Consider the following 24,341-nt stretch of genomic DNA (forward strand, 5'->3'; position numbering starts at 1 on the left):
GTTGACTTCCTACCTGGTATAAATAGACACTTGTTTATGTCTCTGTTATATACAACACTTGACAAAATGGATTTTCTCATGCAGAAGAATCAAAGATTATATCAACCTACATAGAAATCTGTGCTGATTAAACACATTAATAATCTCAAAATATCCAAAATTCATTAGTGTCTCATTAAAGAAAAGAAACTAAAAGCACATTCTCTCGGAATTATTTTATCAAGAGCAAGCACAGATCTGAATTTTCTAATTCTCTCTTCCTGTATCTTATGTTCTCTCTTGTCTGTAATCTGTATGAGACTGAAAGCTGTGTTGTGAATCTATGTGTCCTTGTGTGTTGGGGAGAGGGGCCTCCCTAAGAAATGGCTTTTGCTGTGCAATTATTGAGTAGCAAAGAAAGTGTAACATGAGGGATGAATACGGGGTACTTTAAAAGAAATCATGAACAGAGTTTTACAAAGGATTAAAGTTTTACTGACTCTAACCAGATAACAAATGACAAAATGCTATCAAGCAATATCTGTATGCTGTTTCCAGCACTTAAGGTGGATCCTTGTTTCATAAGATTGCTTTTCAACCTATTTTTGCTTTCAACAGATGACTACCATATCAAGCACACACACACAAACACACACACACAACACACACACACAACACACACACACACACAGAGCTCTAGGTCAGGGACATGGGAGAGTATATAATTTAAGACTCCAGCTATGCATTAATTTAAGTTTTAAAAGTTGATTACATGGAAAATTCAAAGCAACTCAGGTTGGTTGTTACTTGTTCACTTAAAGATTAAAAGCACAGGCTGAGATATACCAGGACAAGCAAGGGAAGTAGGGCTGGCTCAGTGGTTAAGAGATATAATAGGACAGCAATCTTAACTTTTAAGTAACCTCAAGGTATATTATTAAGTCTGGCTCTGAGGTCCAGCAAAAGCTCTAGACTGTTAAACATAAGGGGTATTTCCATAATAATGTTTCACCACAAAAAATCAATTAAATATGAATAAAAGACAGATCTCAAACTGAAACCTCTAGAGAAAAATATGAGAGAAAAAATATGAGACAGAGGCATAAGCAAGGATTTTTTTTAAACAAGGTTCCATTGTGCTGGGAATAATCTCAAGAACAGACAATTTGAATTACATAAGATTAAGATCTTTTACACAGCAAAGAAACAATCACCATAGAGAAAATACATCATATATACATGAAACAGCAGACTAGTATCCAGGATATAAAAAAAACCATGCAATGCAGTAAGCACTCTTAGCCACCAAGCCATCATCTCTCTAGTCCCTTAGTTTAAATTCTTACAGTTTAGGTCTTTAATATATTTAACCATAAAGACATTCTTTTATAAATTCCCCTTATATTTTAGAGTCTAGTTGTAAACTGTACTTGAAACCCCCTTCAATTGTCCATACAGGAGTATATGTATTTGTACTGTTTTGTGAACACATTGACACTAATATTTACACAAATGTATAAATGGGAATGTACTATATGTGGTAAAAAAGATCATGTCTTCAAAGTCTGTTTTTTAAGCATTAGACTCTGACTTAGTAAAACAAAATGCTCATTTCATGAGATTGTCTAAGGAAGAAGACTAAAGTCCCTACCCTTTAATTAATGATAAAGGATTTGGGAGGGAGAGATAGGAGAAGGGAGAGAGATACACACAGAAGACAGACAGAGACAGAGAGACAAAGAAAGAAATTTTTTGGGTGTAGTACCAAGACCTCAATATTTTCACTGTTGTTTAATTATTAAATTCTGTAACTTCACTACATTGATATTCTATTCCTAAACAAACTGCTTTGAAGATTAGACTTACAGGTGTATAGAAATATAAAAATTCTTCATAATGATTTGCATAACATTCTCTGGAGCAAAACAACATTCAATTTTAGGCTGATCTAATTATATGGTAATCAGTACCTCTATGAATATTATATTAATACTTTTCCACTAAAAGTTTCCCATTTGTACTTCTATTATACCAGTGACTTTAAAGATCAGTGATATTTCCTACTGTATTGCTTAAATATATTATCTCAATACATCAACTCCAAACTTTAGGACTGAAAACGCCCAGTTCAGATAATGGTAGCTCCTCCCCAAGATGATCATTTTGTTTGTTGGTTGGCTTGAGACAGGGTTTCACTATGCAGCCCAGGTCAGCCTGGAACTTGCCATGTGGACCAAGATTGTCCTTTGACTCACAAAAATCCTCTAGTCTCTGTCTCCCAAGTACTGGAATTAGAGTTGTATACCACCTCACCTAGCTCATTAAATTGGGCAATCTACTTAAAAGTAAAGTTTTTCCTTTTTCTTTTCTTTTTTCTTTTTTTTTAAGTGAAGCAACACATTCTTTATTGCTTTGATTTCCCATCACCTATTCTCAAACCTTCTATACTGTAAAAACAGAGACCAGGGATGGGGACACAACTCAGCAGGTAAAGTAAGGACATGAGTTCGATCTCCAGACGCTACATAGAAAAGCCAGGTACAGTGGGGTGCATTTGTCCTCTCAGCACTGGGACAGTGGTCAGCCAAAATAGCCTAACCGGTGATATCCAGGCTAATGAGAAACCCTGTCTCAAAACAAAGTGGACAGAACCAGAAGAATTACACCTGAGATTGACCTGTGGCCTAGACACATACACACTCCAGAGGCCAAATATACTATATTACTTAATATAAGTTGAAGGAGGGGAGAGGGAGATGTCATTCAGGGAAATAACTACATTAAGGCTCAACTGGAAAATATTTTTAAATAAAAACAAGCAAAACTTTTACGATATTGGAATGGGTAATCAAACTAAGGTTTAAAAAAAAATTCCAGTTTATCCTCATAGTGACAAGCATGCTGGAAGAAATGCAGACATTTCCTTACTCAATGAAATAGATCATTCCTGTGTCAGTGTAGGCCATTTCCCAGTTTTGAGGCAGTGGTTCCAGATTCTCATCTCTCATCATATAATTTCTAAAGTCCATGGAGCTATTTGTTTGGTTATAACTTGGAACAGTCTTCATCCAGCAGTCAGATGACTCAGAATGCATCTCTCTGGCTTCTGTAGTTGTTGGAAACAAAACATCATAAAGGGTAAAGTTATTTTTTTTAACAAAATGCCAAGTGCATATATATATATATGTATGTATGTATGTATATATGTATATATATAAAACAATGCAATTATACATTATAAATTCTCATATCTATTCTGTGTATATTCCTTTATTAATTTTGAAAGAAGTAAACATACTCAGGTTTTTTTTTTTTTTCTTTCATTTTCTGATTAAAATAAACTCTACTCCTCTGATGCTAGTCTGGGAAAACAGCAAAAACCAACACCAGAATCAATCAGTAAGAATCTTAATAGCAGCATGCTGTACCTATATAGACCTTTTATATGGCAAGCTCTACTTTAAGTGCTTAACATATATTAACTCATAGTCTTCATAGTGACCCTATTATTATTATCATATTTTTACAGATTGAGGAAACCAAGCCACAAAGAAGTTAAGTTAGTCAGGTCACACAGCCATTAAACAGCATAGCCAGGATTTGAATCTAAGCAGATTCATAGACTTTTAACACAGATATTTAAAGAATACTTTATTTTCAAAAGTTAAATATAACACTGGTAATATTAAAATCCTTTTGGAGTCCCAAACTCTATGATGTAGGCAGACTTAGTTATTGTCTAGGGAGTCTACAAGCAATGCATTTAAAACACACACCTAGAACTTATGTTACATTATATCATTTTTACATTTTTTATAAGCAGTATCTTTAATCTAGATAATGTGAGGAAAAGCTTCTGATATCATGAGGTATCATCCCATATATTACTTCAGCTCTAGTCACTCTTTGGATAAATCTGGCCACCAATATATTAATCTTGCTTCTTACAGATTAACAGCAATAACTAAAATACAACAGTTATAATAACAATATCCTGTTCTAGAAGTTATGCAAATATACTCTCTCTTGCTCTCCCAAAATACTTTACTATATCTAGTAGTATTTTCAGACCACTTTTGCGTTGTGGATAATAGAAAGTGGAGAAAATGAAGTTATAGATTATGGAGGACCTACTTTTTTTTTTCTTATTCTGTACCTTATGATGTCCTCATTGCTTATTTCATGGAGAAAACAAAAGCAAGTACAAGCACAAGAAAACTATATAAAGTCCCATCATTCAACAGACACAGCCCATTTATGCACCACTGATTACTTACTACTGAAGAATGTTTATGTTCCTCCTCTAAGGCTAACCCTCCAACTATAAACAATACCTGACTCTTTCCTGCCTTTAGCCACTCTCTGTTCTACACCACCAATCTTCCCAAACTATTAGACCCTATATACCTATATGTCACTTCTCCATTCTTTAAAAATAGACAGTTTTCCTTCCCCTGTGACAAGGCCCTCGAGCTTTCCACTCTATGCCAAACCACCTTCGCACAGTTTAGATCCGCTGCCACTACTCCCACTCTTCCATTTCTTTATGGGCCACCCCACCCTATCAAGACCTTGAACTGACATTAATGGAACTATACTTACCAAGGTCATCAATGACCTACACAAATCCAGTGACCAATTCTCAGTCCATGTCTTATTTGAATCATAAATAGCATCTGATATAACTGGTTACTTTCATCCTTCTATATACTTCCTGATTGCTGTTCCTATTCATGCCCATTCCTTCCTACTGCCTATTTTCAATACAGAAGCCTGGAAGAGCCCATTAAAGCCTGTTGCCTATTCCTCTTCTTCTCAAAATACCAACTGTGACTTTACATCTCAAAATAAAACCCCAAATCCTTTCAATGGCCTCTAGAACTATGTAACATGTACTATCCCTTCCCTGTCATTACTGACTGACCTCTAAAATAGTGACCAGTCACTACTGTATTCTATTACCTTATATCACTCTGCTCCAAACTTATACAACACCTTGGCCACACCATGGCCAAACACACTGGCTTCTTTACTGCCATTGCAGATATTTGAATTTACAGAAATGCTCTTCTCTCAGATACTTGGGAGTTTACTCATTTGTTTCAAGTCTTCTCTGTCACATTATCTAAAATTGCAAGTTGACTACCTCTATTTTCTTTCTACCTCCTTGAATGTCTTGTTTGACATCATCAGACACAGTTTTTATATATATATATATATATATATATATATATATATATATATATATACACATAAAATTTATCCAGTTATGACTCATCAGAAAGTCAAGTTCATTAACAGGAGCTTTGGTCTGTTTGTTCAACAACTCCTGGCAATTAGAACAAATGGCTACCAATTAGTAGGCCACCAAATGTTCAGTAACTATTTGCTGAATGAACATATGAATGAAATTCCTGGAATAATTTCCTTGCAGAATATGTAATAAATATTTAAAGGTACCCAATGTAGAAATCAATCTGAAAGTGAGTTACATTTGGGTAAAATAAGTATGACAGACAAAAGCAACAACAACTAAACGATCTATAGTACTCTTTCAATGCAATTCAGCAACTAAACCTTTTAAAACACAATTTCAGTCTTGACATACAAATAAATGTACTGGCAAACTCATTAAACATAAATATTGAGAAGTTAGAACAATACACAGAACTCACCACTTGGAGAGGGAAATAAACAATGATCATATAAGGCAAAAACAATATACAAGAAAATTTTAATAGGTGATAAAAGAAAGATGAATATGCTTCAGGATCATATAGAGATGGGTTGCAAATCTAGGGATATGATCAGCATTTATTTCCTTCTTATGTAGTGAATACAGAATTGAAAAAATACCAGAAAAAATTCCAGCCTCCATAAAGTTTACACACTAGTTTCAAACAGAATAATTACAATGATTAACACTAACATAAGTTCTTTGAGAGCGTCTGGCTTCCTAGTTCTGTCCACAGTTGAACCTCCTGGGCAATTAAAAAATTATTCTGGGACACTCAGGGCAGATTCTTTACCCCTTACCTTTTATTTTCATTGAGTAAGAAATATGAAAGGCAAGCAAAAGATACAAAAGAAAATATGAATCTTATTTGTAAATTATCTTTGAGTGGCTCTAGAATTTAAATTTAAAATATTGCTATAGAACTGTTCAGGTAATTTCTTCTGGCAAACCTCCAAAGTCTATGTCCTTTGGGTTGAAAGCTGTTATTATAAAACCAATTTTATTTTAATCCTAAGAAATAGGAATTATGCCAGTAAGATTCTCATATTCCAGCATCAGACAACAAGGTAATGATATATCATTAATGATATCTTACTATTAATTTGTCAAAGTTAAGAAAACTCAATAAGAAATACATTGTTCTATACACAGCTTTTGAGAAAATTAGAATTCTATCACCTGCTGTATATATATTTCAAAAAAACTTTTACTATTTCAATTACAGGATTAAAGCCAATCTGGCCAGGCGTTGGTGGTACACGCCTTTAATCCCAGCACTTGGGAGGCAGAGGCAGATGGATCTCTGTGAGTTCAAGGCCAGCCTGGTCTACAGAGCTAGTTCCAGGACAAGACTACAAAGCAATACAGAGAAACCTCAGGAAAGAAAAAAAGAAAAAAAGCCAATCTAAAAGAAATCAAGTTGTTAATCTGTTTACAAACCTGCGCTTCCATTGCCATTAACAGCTTCTTTGTCTTCATCATCCTCTTCTTCAGGGAGAGAGCTGTCCATCCTTTCCATCTTGCTGACGGATGTAGTTCGTTTTCTTTGGGATTCTGTGTCAAACTCATTGTCAAAGAGGACCTGATCAACCGGATCTGGCTGGAAAGGACTAGGCTCTGCTGGAGGCTTGGGAGTGCCATAGAAATTTCCTGTGGTGTACAAAATGACAGCAGCTGAAAGCAGGAATGCTGACTGAGTTACATGAATACAGCTTAGAGTATCTCTCTGTTGTTTCCTACACTGAAGTTGTGTAAGTACCTACCATTTACTGAAAGGAGGCCAAAGCACTCCCTGAGAAAGGAAGCAATATGGGAGTATGGGATAATTTCTCATATAGCTTTGACATATTAGCTAACATATTTTATTAGTTAGCCATAAAGTTGATGATATCAATTATTCCTCTTAGACTTGTTTTATATGGATTCTGAACTAGGGCCAAATTTGGAAATATAAAACAATCATTGTCTTATGCAAGAAAGAAAGGTACAAAAGATAAAGAACAAAATTAACTCAAATAATGAATTATTTTACTAAAATGAGGGTATATACCAAAGCTAAGAATTATTTCATACATAAATATAAGCTGTTTGCAATCAAGTTCTATACTGGTGTATATACTCAAAAAAGCAAGAGGTAGGTGAGTGTTTTACTGAGGATCCATGATTTTTATATTAGCAGTAACTAGTCCAGATAAGAATGAAAACAAATGAGATAACTTTCAGTTTGTCATGCAATTTCCATTGGGCAGGCAGGCACAATGTGAGAACACTCAGCAAGTTTAGCTGTCTCTACAGTTATTGCACCCACTCCTTTTGACTTTACATCAATCATTATGTTAATGTTATAAAAAGATAAATAATGGTTAAGAAGTAAAACACTTGTCTTTTATTATTGTGCTTATAAAATATCACACTTTTAGTCAAACTGTTCAGCTCAAAATGAGGTAATTAAGATACTCATTGACATAATGGAAATTGAAGAGAATAGGTATTTTCCCCTAGATTGAAAAAAATCATGTTAGACTACATAACACTAAGACAAATATAGAATCAACATAGTATACCTTAATCTGCATGTTAGGGGGAGGAAACATTATAGTGAATTCTGTTGAAGTTTGACTATAGTTGCAATTACCAATATTCAGGAAGTCAAACTAAAAGACTTCTCAACTCAATTATTTGTTTCCAAACCCACATTTGAAGTGGGTTATGCCACAGATATGGGTACAAATATTTGTATTAAAACAGACTAGATTTTCCATAAATTAAAAAGCCTTAATACTTCAAAAGTAGAGTTTAGTCGTGGGGGGGGATCAATTTCTCCATTTTATCTTACTGGTTGTGAGCCTAACCTTTAACGGCTGAACCATCTCTCCAGCCCTTTATCTAATTTTATAGACAGGACTTCACTGTGTGGCCCTGGCTGTTCTGAAACTCACTATGTATACCACACTGTTCTCAAAACCACAGAGATCCACCTGCCTGTGCCACTGCACTATGCCCTGCTATTTTTCCTTTCTAAAGCTCAACAATCATACTATCAGGGATATTGGATGAACCAAAATAGAAATAAAAGTGCATGTTTTCTAGGGAACAATAGTGTCAACAGACAAACATTTTACTGTAAATTCTTAGTTAACTGTGTAAAACTTAACATGCTTGTAAAAGAAAAAAATAGGAAAAAAAATGAAGAGTACAAATTGCTACCAGTCACTAAACAGATTTGGGGGAGTCATAATAATTTTTTGCAGTTTCCTTCTTTAAGAAAGGGCTTTCCAGGGATAGGGAGATGGCTCAGCAGTTAAAAGCAGTTGCTTCTCTTGCACAAGATCCAGGTTTCTAGCACAAGATCACATATAGTAGCTTAAAACCATCCATAACTGCAGCTCCAGGAGACCCAGCGCTCTCTTCTGACCTCCATAGGCACCAGGCACGAATGTAGTATACATACACATACATCCAGGCAAAACACTCATAGATTTCTTTTAATCTAAAAAGTTTTATTTAATTAAAAAAAGAAAAGGCTTTTCATTTATAGAGCTATTAAATATTTCAAACATGATATTATAGTTAACAATATCTGGCTCATATTAGAGTCATCTATGTCATACACACATTTACTTATACCCATATAAATAAATATAAGTATATTTAGATACCCTTTGGGTATTAGATTTAATTTTTAAAAATTGTATTTAGCAGAATCCCTGCCCCTCACCAACCATCTCTCACTTTAAGACAGGGTTTTACTATGTGGCCCCAGCTATCCTAGAACTTGCTATGTAGACCAGGTTGGCCTCTAACTTTCAGAGATCCATCTGTCTCTTCCTCTGTTCCCTTCTCCCTCTCCTCCCCTGTGCCTGCTTCTCAAGTACTGGGTCCAATATTAAAAGGTGTACACTATCATGCTGGAATTTCTTCCTTTTAAGAACAGGATCTTATCCAAGGCTGGCCTTGAACTCCTGATTTTCCTGCCTCTATCTCCCAAGTGCTGGGATTATAGGCACAAGTCAGCTATGCTTGACTATAATTATACTTACTTTTTCCCCACTCCTTGAAACAGGATCTACCTTCTAGAACCACAATGTTTGTGAAATTATCAAACAAGAACCCTTGTACACTGCTGTGAAACTATTCAAAACTACCCCATCAGACACAGTAAATATACAAGTCAAAAAATTTTGGTCTAGCATCAGGAGAATGAAGAAATAAAATGCAATACTCAAATGATAGCATACTATGAGAAATTAAATCAATGAATTCATATAAATGTAGGATGATAACATGGAGGAATCTAAAAACTACAGTAATATGTAAAAACAAGAATGGAATGAGACAACACAGATCATATGTAAATAATAAATATGCACATAAGATACAATACACATTTTCTAAGAGCATATATAAAAAACATGAGTATTAAACAAATAAGAATGGTTAAACGTAAAAGGTAAGCTCTTTTAATAAAAGTGAAAACAAATTAGCTTGTCCATTTCCCTGACATGACTATCATTTTTCTTTAAATTTCATGTTGTTTCTTCATAGCACCTCAGTTTATACTTAATTTAGTTTTGACTACCTTCCCTACTAAGATAAAGTATTCATTAAGGCAGTAACATTTTGATTTTGTTCACCACAGTATGCTTACAAGACTTGGAACATAGTACATACTTGACAAGTGGTTGCTGAATAAATGAAACATGATCAAACAGATTTTTAAAATCAATGAATTACTCATGGGAATTAAACCTAGAAAATGTAGGTAGATCTATGTTTATAGGCAGGAAGTAAATGACTCAGAGTTCTGAATAAGAAAGGGATTATGACCAGAATGATCAAAGCTAAACTTGAGGAAGCCCAGCATTGTAGCAGGATGGAATGAACAGAGGCAAGAAACTGGGGGTGGAGGAGAGATCAACTGCAATAGGGTAATTAACTCATCGAAAGCGCCTAAAGGAAGCAGTGAAGAAAAACAAAACAAAACATGAAAGTGGCTATGAAGAAGAAATGACTAGATGTGGCAACAAATAAAATATGTTTTCTGAACAAAAATGTGCATACATATGCACATACATACATATGAATGAGATGCATTCAAGGTTATTTATCGAACATCATCTCTAGACCCTGAAGACAGCATCAAGCAAGAAAGGACTTATCACGACTACACAGAATTTGGGAAAGAGGCAATCATGGAAGCAGAACAAAGCAATGTTGAAAAAGTATAAGGTGCTATGGGAGTCAATAAGCTTGCCAAGTACAAAGTGTGCGAGATAAGAAAAAATAAGTATATAATATGGAATCATTTAACAGTGTAGAGGAAACAGATGGGAAAATTAATTATTGGCTCTATCCTCCAATCTGTACTTCTTTTTTTTGTAAGATGTTTAAAGTACATATAAATTTCTCAAAGTACACAAACTTTATATTTTGTCCATGAACAGAAAACCATCAACAAGTACTCGTTGGGTTTAGATGATGACAATGAATTGCTATGAAATATGTAAACTTCCCAGTTTGGCTAATTTCTTGTTTATTGTTCACAGTGAACTTTTTAATGTGATGTAATGCTTCTGGTTATTGTCTAATACCACCTAATTGGTAAATTAAGACTCTTCTAATGAAAAGGACAATTTTCTAATAACTTAAGATTTATTTTTACTTTATGTGTACAGTTGTTTGCCTCAGGTATATCTATGTGTGCAGTGCCTACAGAGGCCCAAAGAAGGCATCGGGTCCCCTGAAACTGCAGTTTCAGACAGTTGCTAGCTGTCATTTAGGTGCTGGAAATTAAAAGCAAACCTTCTGGAGAAGTAGCCAGTGCTTTCAACCATTGATCCATGTCCATAGTCCTCCCAAATTTAAAAAAAAAAAAAAAAAAAAAAAAAAAAAATCAAATTTACTGATGAAATTCCCTCAGAAATAATTGTAGTCATCTGGACAGTTTTGAGATAGTTTTAACATCTGGAGACATACCATCATACGTTCCACTTTCTAACAATGCTCCGCTTTCTTCCAGTGCTTTGAACTGTTCAACAGAAATGAAATTATAGTCCACCCCTGGGACTTCCCCATCCCTGGGAGCCCTTGTAGTGCCTAAGGAGAAAAGAAAAATATAATTGTAAAGTACTTTTAAAAAAAAACAAATTATTCAGAGTACTATAAAGTTCAGTCTAAGAAGACACAACTTATTTATTTAATACATTGTTTCTGATAAAGGTCTGAAATTTTAGGCAACTTAATATCAAAGCAGCACAATAAATATAGGAGGAAATAAGATAACCATGAAATTCAAACCTATAAAAACCCTAAAGTTTAGTGCTACAGAGAATTTCCTGGCACACAATTATTTAATTTTTTTTAAACTTTTAATTGCGCATGCACGAGTGTGTGTGTGTGTGTGTGTGTGTATGAGTGCAGATGCCCAAAGGAGATTCCCTGGAGCTGGAGTTACAGGTGGCTGTGAGCTGCCTGATGTGGGTGCTAGGAATCAAACCTGGGTATTCTGCAAGGGCAGTACCTGCTCTAACCGCTGAGCCATCTTTCCAGCACTATTTAAAACTCCTGAACTGAAAGACGGAAGGATAAATTCACCAGGAATAAATTCATCACCCCTTACAACTTTATGAAGGCATAGATAACAAAGATTGTATATATTTTTGGTATATACATTTTGAGGTGGGGAAAGATGGTGTTTCACTCTATATCTCTGGCTGGCTATGTAGACCAGGCTATCTTCAAACTTACCTCTTTTTATAATATCTAAAATGTGAAAAAGATCCACAAAGTAGATGATGATTATGATGATGGTAAAAATAATAGATTGAGAAAAATAATGACTATGGAAACATTCTATACAGTGATTATACTGAATTTCCTTCATCATTTAAAACCTGTCTTTCTAAAAGAACATAGCAATTTTGTTTTAGATTCTAGAGGATACAAAAGTTATACAATATAGCTTCTTCTTTTAGTATAATATTTACTTTTATTATCAAAAATTTTATTTCTCATATAATAAAATACATTGTAAGATTCTTTCAATCAGCCAGGTGGTGGTGGTGCATACCTTTAATCCCAGCACTTGGGAGGCAGAGGCAGGTAGATCTCTATGAATTTGAGGCCAGCCTGGTCTACAGAGGGATTTCCAGGGCAGCCAGAGGTGTTACTTTGAGAAATCTTGTCTCAAAAAAATCAACAGCTTTTTGCTTTATAATATGTAGAAAGTTGCTAGGAAGTTGAATGGTTAAAATTTAAAACTCAGAATTAGCTATGAAATATGGGAGAATCCATGGCTACAATAACTGCACTTCTTTCCACTAAGAGGTGGAGCTTCTCCCTTCAGTCTAAAAATTTTTTAAATTTACTACTTTAATGTTGAACATGCCATGCAAGTTTAGGAGTCTATATTTCTATCTCCCAACTTCCTGGAATGTTCCCATTACCATGCAAGAAACACAGGCTAGACCCTTGAGTAATTAGAACTCCAGCTAACAAACAGTAAGAGGCCCCTAGTCATAAAGGCAGAGCCATCCCAGCTTCTCAAGTCCCAGCTAAAGCTGTCAATGATTTTGCCACAGGAATGATGCCAGCTAAACCCGGGAAACTCATGAAAGTCATGGCAAATTGACACATGACAGCCATTTTAAGCCACAATTTTCAAGGCACTTTGCTATGTAGCAAAGGCTAACAGAACAGGAAAATGAATTTTGCTACACAATATAACAGCTATATAAAACTCCAATTCATAAGCAAACCAAATTATAAATAATACCATAAAAATAGCACCAACCCAAGAGGCAGGAAGAACTACCTTTTATTCTGGAATTATTAATTAATGGTATGATTTAGAACAAGAATTTAACCTTTCTGGGATTCATTATCTTTCTGCTGGACAAGAAGGGTATTTTCTACAAACAGGCATGACTTTAGTGCTAATTCTCATCACAAATTACTAATATGAACTCTGACTTCTTCCCATACATATTGAAAAATCTATCCTTTTTAAAATAATTTTTATTTAAATTAGAAATAAGCTTGTTTTACATTCAGTCACAGTTCCTGCAGCCTCTCATCCTCCCCTGTTCCCCCCCACCAATCCCCATCCAATCCCTTTCTGCTCCCCAGGAAGGGTGAGGCTTTCCCTGGGGAGTCTTCAAAGTCTGTCATATCATTTGGAGCAGGGCCCAGGCTCTCCTCCATGTGTCTAGGCTGAGAGAGAATCCCTCTATGTGGAATGGGTCCATGTGTATACTAGGGATAAATACTGATCCCCTACCAGAGGCTCCATAGACTGTCCAAGTCCTCCCACCTAACACCACATTCAGGGAATCTGAGTTGGTCCTACTATGCTTGTTTCCCAGCTATCAGACTGGAGTCCATAAGCTCCCTCTTATTCAGGTCAGCAGTTTCTATGGGTTTCTCCAGCCTACCCTTTTGCCTTTAGTATCTCAAAAATTGTCTTTAGTTTCTTGTTACTCTCTACATACTTTATGTGTACAAGTTACTTAGCACATTTTTCCTTTTTACAAAGAAAGGGGTTCCACTTACTCAGTTTCTACCTTCTCCCCTCATTTTCTCTTCAGCACATTACAATCATATGTTTGCTTCATCACTCAATAAGACAAGTTAATCTCTATTTGTTTAACTCAATGATTATATCTCACCCATCATGTACCTAAGGACATGTGATATAACATATCACTCCAATGGTTTGTTTGTTTATTTATTTATTTTTAGTTTGAGGTACACAAAAAGGTAACCAAAATATGCCTTTTAACAATTGAAATTGATGTAAATAAATCCAGATAAAAATAAAAGTATTTCTAGCTTACTGTGGTGGCACATAACTTAGATCTCAGCCTTTGGGCAGCAGAGGCAGGTAGTTCTCTGTGAGATTAAGGCAAGACAGGTCTACATACCAAGTCTCATGACAGCCACAGTTACACTGAGACCCTGTCTCAAAAAGTAAACCAACCAAACAAACAAAAAAATGTCTAAAACTACAAAAGGTTCTTCATGTGCTTCAATAAGTCTTTCATTCTTTCCATCCCCAAAGTAACCACCATTTATATATTTGTGAGGTTGGCTTCCTATTTTTCTGGCTATACCAACTAAATAATACATTTCTAAGAAACTGTGCTTTGCCTGGTTGGTAGCTTCATTTGATAAGAATTATCTATTATCAATTCTCCTTATGTTCACACAGGACACTTGTTAACGTATTTTAAAACCTTTGCCAGTAAACTGAGTATTTCAAGGCACTTCACAACATATTTAATGCATTACTTACTGCATTAGGAGGTTAAACATTCTTTTAATATGCTGATTGGTTACTATAATTTGCAGATGATTTATCTCATCTCAACTCAAGTTAAGGGTTGGTCCCCAACGTAATAGAGTTGAGAGGTGATGGGATCATTAAACACAAATCACAGTCAACTATGAATCCTAAGAGATACAATAATGACTGGCTTGGCAAGACACGCTCACTGGTGTAGGAGTGGCATGGACAATATAAGAGTAACCAACTATTTTCTGATTACATTTAAGTCTTGCTCCACAAAAGAAAACCCATATCTGGCACCATTATCACGCCAAGAATCTATAGCTAGATAGGTCATAGACTCTAAGGGAGCATCTACAACTATTATTTCACTGGATGGATAAAGTACTAAACTGAATCCTAATATCTTATTCTTATACCCTTAGATCAATAAATACATCTCTCAACCTTCATCTGAGAAGTTTCTATTTGTAGAAGATGGTGACAAATCCAGAGACCCATATCAAGCCAAGGTTCAAAAAATAGGTGACTGCAGAATACTTACACCTAAATGGAACACACACACACACACACACACACACACACACACACACACACACACACACACACCATACCTCTACTCCCAAGGGTCAGGGATCACTGCCAAAGAGGGGTGGAACACAGTGTAAAAGCCGAAGCAGTAGATGAACACAAAGAAACAGTGTCTTCTGGGCAAAAAAGGGCAACAGCTCATACAAACTCACAATGGTTACAACAGTATACACAGAATTTGAGCATGAAGATGGGAGCTGGGCATGAAGGGGCACCTCTTGCCGTGGAGCTATTGGTAACTGTTTGAAGGTGTAACCCTAGTAAGCTGACAGTGCTCCAGGGAAGATCACATACCCAAGAATTTTGGGGCAGCACATATTGGGTCTTGATAGAAGGGGAGAAAGACACAAAATTGGGTGAGTAGAGAAAGGAGATGAGAGCAAATCTGATTAAGAGCGAGGAAGGGGGAATATGTTGCTTAAAACTTTCAAAGGGGAAAAAAGTGATTTAGGTCAAGTGAGATGGCTCCACGCAAGCATGCTGACTTGATTTGATCCCCAAATTCCAAGGTGGCAGGAGAGAACCACCTCCCAAAAGTTGTTCTTTGATCTCCACACATATATTTATAATAATAATAATAATAATAATAATAATAATAATAATAATAATAATAATAATAATAAACAAATCCAGGGAATTTAGTCATGGGCTCCAAACTCATGAAGGGACTAATACAATTCCTGTAGAATTGAATTAGTTGGGCTGGAGAGATGGCTCAGAGGTTAAGTGCATTGGCTGCTCTTTCAGAGGTCCTGAGTTCAATTCCCAGTAACCACATTGTGGCTCACAACCATCTGCAATGAGATCTGGTGCCTCTTCTGGTGTGTATGCATGCATGCAGATAGAACACTATATATAAACAGACAGACAGACAGGTAGATAAGAATTGAATTAGTTGTCATGTGCCAAGCATGGTGTTTCCTGCCTGTAATCTGGAGACAGAGGAGGTAGAGACAACAGATATTAAGAGCCCAGGGCCAACCTGGCCACATAAATGAGACTCTATATTAGAAAACAACTCTATATTAGAAAACAAAGAGTAGATTAGTTACTGTTAAAGCTAAAGTTAATATAAAATATGAAGCCCAACTAATCTTCTCACTTTTTGGAACTTGTGTGTATTTTGCTCACATATCCACTTTCCCTTCAGGATGAAGCTCTTACAAGAGCCAAGCAAATGCTAGCATACTGCTCTTGAACTTCTAAAATAATGAGTCAGAAATCCAAAAAGCCAGCCCCTCCCCAATGAAACCTTTTTCTTTATAAACAACCCAGTCTCAATAATTTGCTATAGCAACAGAAAATGAACTAAACCACTAGCCATCTATATTTCCTATTATAAAGTACCTCTTCAAGTCTTCATTCTTCGCTACTGAACTGTCTTTTTTAAAATTTATATTCTTTATGTTCTTGATAGTACAATAAATTATCAAATCTAATCAGCTAAGAGTCTGTACAATATACCATCATTTCATCTCTAAGAATGACTTAAAAATTCATCTATTGTAAGATGTGCTCAGTTGTAAATATTGTAGAAAAAACATGAAATAACTGTTTTAATCCCTTTTCTAGATATGTATTACGTACCTATGAAATACATCCATAGATATATTTCTATGAAATATGATTTTCTGAAAGCATTTTCTTCTGTACATATGTCCAATAGACATTACAGAGAAAACTGAGGCAGAGATAACCTTTCAAAAACTATCGCAATCCTTCAAACAAAATGCAAAATAGTTCTAATTGAAAATATTACTACAGTTGAAAAGAAATGCTAAATTGCTAAAAAAAAGTACTAGAATAAGAAAGATATTTTCTTTTCAAAATGATGGAACAAATTGTGTGATATAAATTCTGCAACTATTATGATCAAACAGAAAACAGAGACCACACTGAAGTAAATGGGCACCATAGACTCTACTATATTCCCCTCAGGTACAGCATTCAGTTGTGTTTACTTATTTGCTACTTTTTGACAATAAGATATTAAGCATACTGGAAAAAATGGCATAAGAACTAATACAACGTGTGACGCTGCTATCATTCACCCACTTACCAACCATCTCTGAAATAATTTGCATTAGAGAAACAAACAGCAAGAAAGGCAGTATCTCCACTTACTCTTTCGTTTTAAAAATAGACCATTTGTTAATTTTTAACTTGGAGGGCAATCATATGTATGATGCACATGTATGGATGGACATGTGTGGACATATATGTGCAAGTGCAATGCCTGTTTTTAGATGCAAAGTCCAAATGAGAAGATAATGTATCCTTTATCATTCTCTGCCTGTTCTTCAGAGGCAGGGTCTCTCCCTGAACCTGGCTTGAGTTTCCTTAGCTAGGCTGGAAGCCATCAAGCCTGGTGACCATCCTTCTTCTCACTCCTATCTGTTCTGGAGTTAGATATTCCCGGATGCCTGGCTTATTACATGGGTGCTTGGATTCAAGCTCCAGTCCTCATGGTTGTGCAGCATGTACTTTTAGTAGATAAGTCATCTAAAGCCTCTGATTTTTCTTTTCACAACAAAACAAAACAAAACCAGACCTAATGTATTTTGTACCCAGTTAAGAAATCCTTCCCATACAGATAGACAATATGCTTTTTAGAAAGTACTGCAGTGAAGGCAGACTCATATCTAGTTCCTCAGTAAAGGGAAACAGATTTGTAGTGTGGAGAGGAAAAGATTATGAAAGGAAGGAGCAGTCTTATTTCCTATTTATTACAAAGACACCCAACAGGATTTTCTAAAAAAGTCCATTATCCCCCTTCTGATCAGTCATAGCACGTGTGTAAAGATGAGTATTTGCCACCAGGCGTTCTGTTATGTTCTATTATTATAATGCTATAATTATTCTATTTTCATGATAAACTGATATGCAGCATGCCAAATATATCTGTTATTTTCTAGTCATAGCTTTTCCCTACTAGTTCTAGAATAAGCTTCACAAAAGGAAGGCATAATTCAAAATTCAACAACCACAAATTTCTATTGGACTGGCAAAATGACTCAGCAGGTAAAAGTGCCTTCAACCTGAGATTTGAGTTAATGACCTACATGATAGAGAGAACTGACTCCCTCATGTTGTCCTCTGACCTATACGCTCTCCCTCACAAGTAAATGAATAAATGTAATTTTGAAAAATTTAAAGGGAATTTCCATCAATTTGTTTAGATTTCTTTTTTATTCTTACCATATAGAGAAATCTTATACTTGATTAGGGTAATTCTAGGAATTTTATTCTTTTTTCTTTTGAGACAAGATTCCACAGTATATCCCTGGCTGTTCTCAAACTTGGGGTGAGCTGCTTCATCTTCCCAATTTCTAGGATTGAAGCCAGTGCTACCATGCTACTCTGGGGAGCAGGTGGCGGTCTTACCCAAGCCTTCAGACAAGCACTCGACCACTGAGCTATATATGCCCAATCAAATATTGTGTAAACTTTTCTTTTCAAACTATTGATGGTATAAAATAATACAATAATGGAGGTTTGTGAAATGTACTAATTCTAATAGTATAATATAATGATTGTGCTTTAGCAACCATCAGCCCCAAGTTTTCCTAAGTCCTTTTGCTTTTAATAGAATCTCCTATGCATAGAATATATGTTAACTTGACCTGGCCTTTTTAGTTTGGCATGATGGTTAAGATTCACCCATGTTCAATTTCTTCTTATGTTTGACATGTCAGTTATGAAAAAAGTCATCTTAATTCTTTTTCAAGCAGAATGACCTGTACTTCTTTTTCTTGTTTGAGTTCTTTGGCTAGAATTCTAAGTACTAAGTTGAATAGTTTAGCAGCAAGTAAACATCCCTGGCATATTGCCTCATACTATAGAAAAAGTTAGCCGGGCAGTGGTGGCACATGTCTTTAATCCAGTACTGGAGAGGCAGAAGCAGATGAATCTCTGTGAGTTTGAGGCTAGTCTGGTCTACCAAGTGATACCAAGATAGCCAGAGCTCTCACACAGAAAACCCTGTCTTGAGGGAAAAGGAGGGAGGGAGGGAGGGACGGAGGGGAGGGGAGTGAGGGAGGGGAGGGAGGGAGGGACTAGAGAGAGAAGGAGGGAGAGAGGGAGGGAAAAGAAAGTGCTGCAGTTTCACTCTATTGATTTGATGTTAATTGTAGACTTTTCAAATATAATCTTTTATTACAATGAGGTAGTTACCTTTCTTTATATTCCTACTGTGGTGAGTAAGTACTGTTTCTGTATAAACTGAGATGTTTATGATTCATAGGTTAAACTATATTTATACCGCAGGCATAAATCCCACCTATTCATTACATACTATCATTTTAACTGAATTAAGTTTTAAGAATGGGGGATCAATATTTATAAAGGATTTAAGCTTCTTAGTGTTGAAGGGCTTTTGGCTACAGCTTCAATTTCCCCAATATCTAAAGGTTTCTTCATTTTTTTTTTAAGATTTATTTACTGTGCATATGGTGTTCTGCCTGCACACCAGGAGAGGGCGCCAGATCTCATTATAGATGGCTGTGGTATCTCTACGGCCCGGGTTCCTTTTTTTTCCCCCCCCACTTTATGACTCAGTCCTGATAGGGTTTGGTTTCTAGCTACTTACCTATTTCTTCTAGGTAACTAATTGCCAGCACTGTCACAACTCTCACATCAGCAGTCACTCCTCTATTAGTGTCTTCGTTATCTTCAGATATGTTCTCAATTCCACTGTTATTTCTATTTTTACCCACTGTGTTAAAAGTGCACTATTTTAATTTCCAGATTTTTAGTTTTTTTTTTTTTTTTTTTTTTTTGCTTTTCTTCTGTTATTACTTTCATTTCACTATGGTCAGAAGAGATACCACATATATTTAAATTTTTAAATTTGTTACTGATTGTATGTGTGGCTTGCAAATGTTTGAGGATGTATATTTTGTGTAGAGAATTCTGTATATAAATGTTAGGTCCATTTGGTCTATTGGGTTATTAAAGTTCTGTTTTAGGCTGAGTGTGGTGGTACATACCTTTAATCTCAGCATGTGGGAGACAGGGGCAGGCAGGTCTCTTTCTGAGTTTGAGGCCAACCTGGTCTACACAAAAGAGTTCCAGGACAGCCAAGGCTAAGAGGTTTTGAAAACGAAGTCCTTAAATTGGCAGTTTCAATACAGGACTTGATGTAATGCTATTAACCTTGCTAGGAGATCTGAAGATTATTTATTTGAATACCACTCAGTAATATCCCCTGGCATGTTCCACTATGAATATTTTCATCTCTGTTCAATCTTTCATTGATACTGTGGCAAAAGAAATACAAAGAGAAGCAGTAAATATTACGGAACACAACTATATAATATTAAAAACTGATAATTTGAAGTAAAAACACAAGAAATTTCAAGGTAAAACCAAACTCAAACACACAAAATATTTTCATAATTAAAAATATTATGATACAACCTATAATCTAATGTACAACATGAAGACTTTGAACAATCTTTTAACTAACTGAGAATGTCACTATAAAATAAAAAAAAATTTTCTGTATCTGGAATACTTGTCACTTAAAATCAAAGATCATTGTACTAGCTAGTTTTGTGTTAACTGGATACAAGCTAGAGTCAGCAGAGAGGAAGAAGTCTCAGTTGAGGAAATGCTTCCAAGAGATCCAGCTGTAAAGTGATTCACAGGGAGGGCCTAGCCCATCATGGGTGGTGCCATCTCTCAGCTGAGTGGTCCTGGGTTATTTAAGAAGGCAGGCTGAGCAAGCCAGGGGAAGCAAGTCAGTAAGCCTCACCCCTCCATGGCTGCTTGATCAACTTCTGCATCGGTGCTGTTTCCGGGCTCCTGTCCTGACTTCCTTCAGTGATGAACAGCAATGTGGAAGTGTAAGCCAAATAAACCCTGTCTTCCTTAACTTGCTTTTTAGTCATGGTGTTTCATTGCTGCAATAGGAACCCTAACTAAGACAAACATCAAACAATATAATGGATGCTTAATATGTTTTACGCTTTCATTTTGGGAGTGAAAAATTCATAGTTTATGTCACTATCTTCACAAATTTTACAAAATGTTTTCCAGAACTTGTTGCCATCCTCTTGCTTTAGCCTCCCAAGTGCTGGGATTACAGACATTAGCCACCACATGTGCTTTAAATTATTTACTTGTCACTTGTACTTTCATTCCATTTTAAAACAAATTTTCTATATTAAGTATTGATACTGGGTAGAGATCATTTAAAAGTTAGCAAAATATTCTTAGTTCATAATAATAAAACATTAGACCAAAGCATACTACTTTCTCTCTGTAGCACAGGATTCCCTATGCAACACTCCAGCTCATATCACATTGTAACTATTTGTAGCTATTATTACTGTTACACCAACCAAGTGCAGCAGCCCTTTGGGCTCCCAAGGCACTAGATTCGTTTGGCATTTTGTCAGTCTTCTACAGGAAATACCATGATTAAACTGCGATGCCTCAGACTGTCATGAGCTACAAGTCTCCTACTTCCCTACTGCAAAGAACTCAGCACTGGTTCCAGACCAAAAATACAACCGAAACAGCTCTCAAGGTTCCTTCATGGAGAGCCTGTCTCCTGGGATCATTATCAGTACCAATTCTTTGTCAGTAGGGACCCAGAAAAAGGAAAAAGAAATCACGTGTAATTTGAAAAAGGAAGGTTTAAAGAAATATTAACGGTATTTACAAAGAATTAACTGAGATTTAAAAATAATTTTAAAAGTAAAGAGTCTTGCTGGATTGCTTGGATACAGTGCTGGTTCAGTGGGTCAAGGCTGACAAGTAAAGAACTGACTGTCTGGGATACTGATGTGATTCACCAGCGAGCTGCCTATGCAATGGTGGTGCTTTAGTAAAGCATGTTTTGAAGTTAATAGAAAACCAACTAGAACACTGGCTGGACTTATCAGAAACCTTTTGTAGATGCTATGCATCAATCTAGGAGGGTGGCTGGGTCCACAGAAACCACCACAATACTGGTAGGACACAGAAAGCTACTATGAGGGTATTGTTTATGCTGAGAAGCCCAACATTGGTATCACTAAATTCCAGGAAGCTGATTGCTAGGGCATTGCTGAACTTAACTGGGCATCTTTTCTGCGAGAGGAGCAAAAGGACAAAAACTAGACTGAAGCCAAGAAAAGAAACCTCTATTTTTCTAGAATCCTTCCTGTGCCCTCTAGTGACAAAGCTGAGCAATGTAACAGAGGGTGGGAGAGCAATTTTCCAGCACCACAGGCGGGTAAGAAATAATAGATGGGCACAAACAGGCATTGAGCAATAAACTGGTTTTCTGAGAAAGTCTAACATTAGTGGATTTAAATTTTAGTATAAGAAGTTCTAAATACATTAAGATGCCATTTTTCTTCTCTATTCTGTCATAACATAAATTTTCAAATTATACACTAAGCTTACATTTCTGGAACAAGCCCTAATTACTTATAATACATTATCCTTTTACATACAGTTATATATTGATTTGTAGATATTATTAAATATTTTGGATCAAATTTCATGAAAATTTGGAGTCTACTATTGTTTTTGTTTAATGTTTCTCTGTTTTTGTTCAATTATAATAATGTTCAAATAACAGAATGAGTTTGGAAATGCTCCTTATTTTTATTAATTGCTTTACTAATTAATTTTATATTATGAGTGCTTTGCCTGCAGTATATCTATACACCACATCCATGCCTACTGCTGACAAAGGTCAGAAAAGGCCATTGGAACTGTAGTTACAGTTTTGAGCTACTACATGAGTACTGGGACTCAAACCTGGATCTTCTGTAAGAACAAGTATTCTTAGCCATTAAACACTGTACAAGCACACACACACACACACACACACACACACACACACACACACACACCCTTCTATTTTTCAGAAAATGTTGTACAGAATTGTTTTCTTCTTTTCCTACATTTTTTTTTGGGGGGGAAACAGAAATTTACCTACTACCTGGTACTGAGATTTTTTTTTTTAATAATGAAATTACAAACTACAAATTATTTTAAAAAGAAAGATTTGGACCATTTATATCTTTTAGAGTAAATATTAATAGTTTTGTCTTTTGAAGAATTTGTTCAATTTTAGTATAAAATTGCTCAGAATGAAACCGGGTGTGGTGGCTTATACCTTTAATCCCAGCACTAGGGAGGCAGAGATAGGTGGATTTCTGTGAGTTCGAGACCAGCCTGATCTACAAAGTGAGTTTCAGGACAGCCAGGGCTGTTACACAGAAAACCCTGTCTCGGGTGTGGGGGGTGGGGGGAGAGAGAGGTGGGGGGTAGTTTGCTGAGAATGTTCTTCAACGTTCACCTTAAATACAGAGGGTTCTTACTGATACATCACTTCATCCTTAACGTTTATTACTCTTTCTCTTTTTCTTGAGTAGTTTGGCTACAAAGCCATCAATCATACTGATGTGAGAAAAAAAAAATCAGTGTTGACTCTGATTTTATTTTCTATTCCACTAATTTTTTTGTTTTTACCTCTATTAATTTCCTTCCTGGCTTGGTTTGCTTTACCCTGCTCTTTTTCTTTCTTCTTCCCATTCTTTTCTTTCTTTCTTCTTCTTCTTTTTTTTTTTTTTTTTTTTTTTTTTTTTTTAAGATTTACTATGTATATGGTGCTCTATCTACACACAGAGGCTGCATGCCAGAAGAGAGCATAAGATCTCATTATAGATGGTTGTTAGCCCCCATGTGGTTGCTGGGAATTGAACTCAAGATCTCTAGTGAAGAGCTGTCAATGTTCTTAACCACTGAAACATCTCTCCAACCCCCTTTCTTCTCATTCTTAAGACAAATGTTTGTGTCATTTGACAGTTTTGTAATTTACTAATAGAAATATTTAGTATTATGTTTCCATCTAAATGGTGCTCTAGTTATCCTAAAAGTTTGATTCAATGTAGATAAGTTTCTGCTATGTTGCCATGTATGCTTTTTTTTTATTTCTCTGGTGATTTTTTTATATGCAGGTTATTTATATTACTTACTTTCCAAATACCTGGAGATTTTCTAGATTGCACTCTGTTAATAATTTACATAATGTAAACATTCTTATAATCACGGAATCTCTTTTTGTGGTTTTAAACAGCATTCCATGCCCACTAGATACGAGTATGTACTTCACTGTGTTGGGTGGCATGTTCTAATAAATAGTAATTAGTCGTGATAATGGAGTACTGTCCTTGGTTTTTCTATTTATTATATTGATTTTTTAAATTTTAATTTAAAAATTGCTAAAAGAGGATATGAAATCCTAAA

At 35.6% G+C, this 24,341-nt stretch overlaps 1 protein-coding gene across 3 annotated transcripts in view; it reads right to left on the reverse strand.

The window, feature by feature from the left end:
• Positions 1–24,341, reverse strand: part of Magi3 (membrane associated guanylate kinase, WW and PDZ domain containing 3) — a 193,708-nt gene that overhangs the window by 72,305 nt on the left and 97,062 nt on the right. For all 3 annotated transcript variants that reach the window (XM_051198763.1, XM_051198762.1, XM_051198764.1), the window contains exons 3-5: positions 11,192–11,311; positions 6,656–6,865; positions 2,908–3,085 (exon numbers count right to left, since the gene is read on the reverse strand). In XM_051198763.1, coding sequence (XP_051054720.1) covers positions 2,908–3,085; positions 6,656–6,865; positions 11,192–11,311 — 508 coding nt within the window. The remainder of the gene's footprint in view (positions 1–2,907; positions 3,086–6,655; positions 6,866–11,191; positions 11,312–24,341) is intronic.

Source organism: Phodopus roborovskii, unplaced genomic scaffold, assembly GCF_943737965.1.
Source record: "Phodopus roborovskii unplaced genomic scaffold, PHOROB, whole genome shotgun sequence".
Lineage (NCBI taxonomy): Eukaryota > Metazoa > Chordata > Mammalia > Rodentia > Cricetidae > Phodopus > Phodopus roborovskii.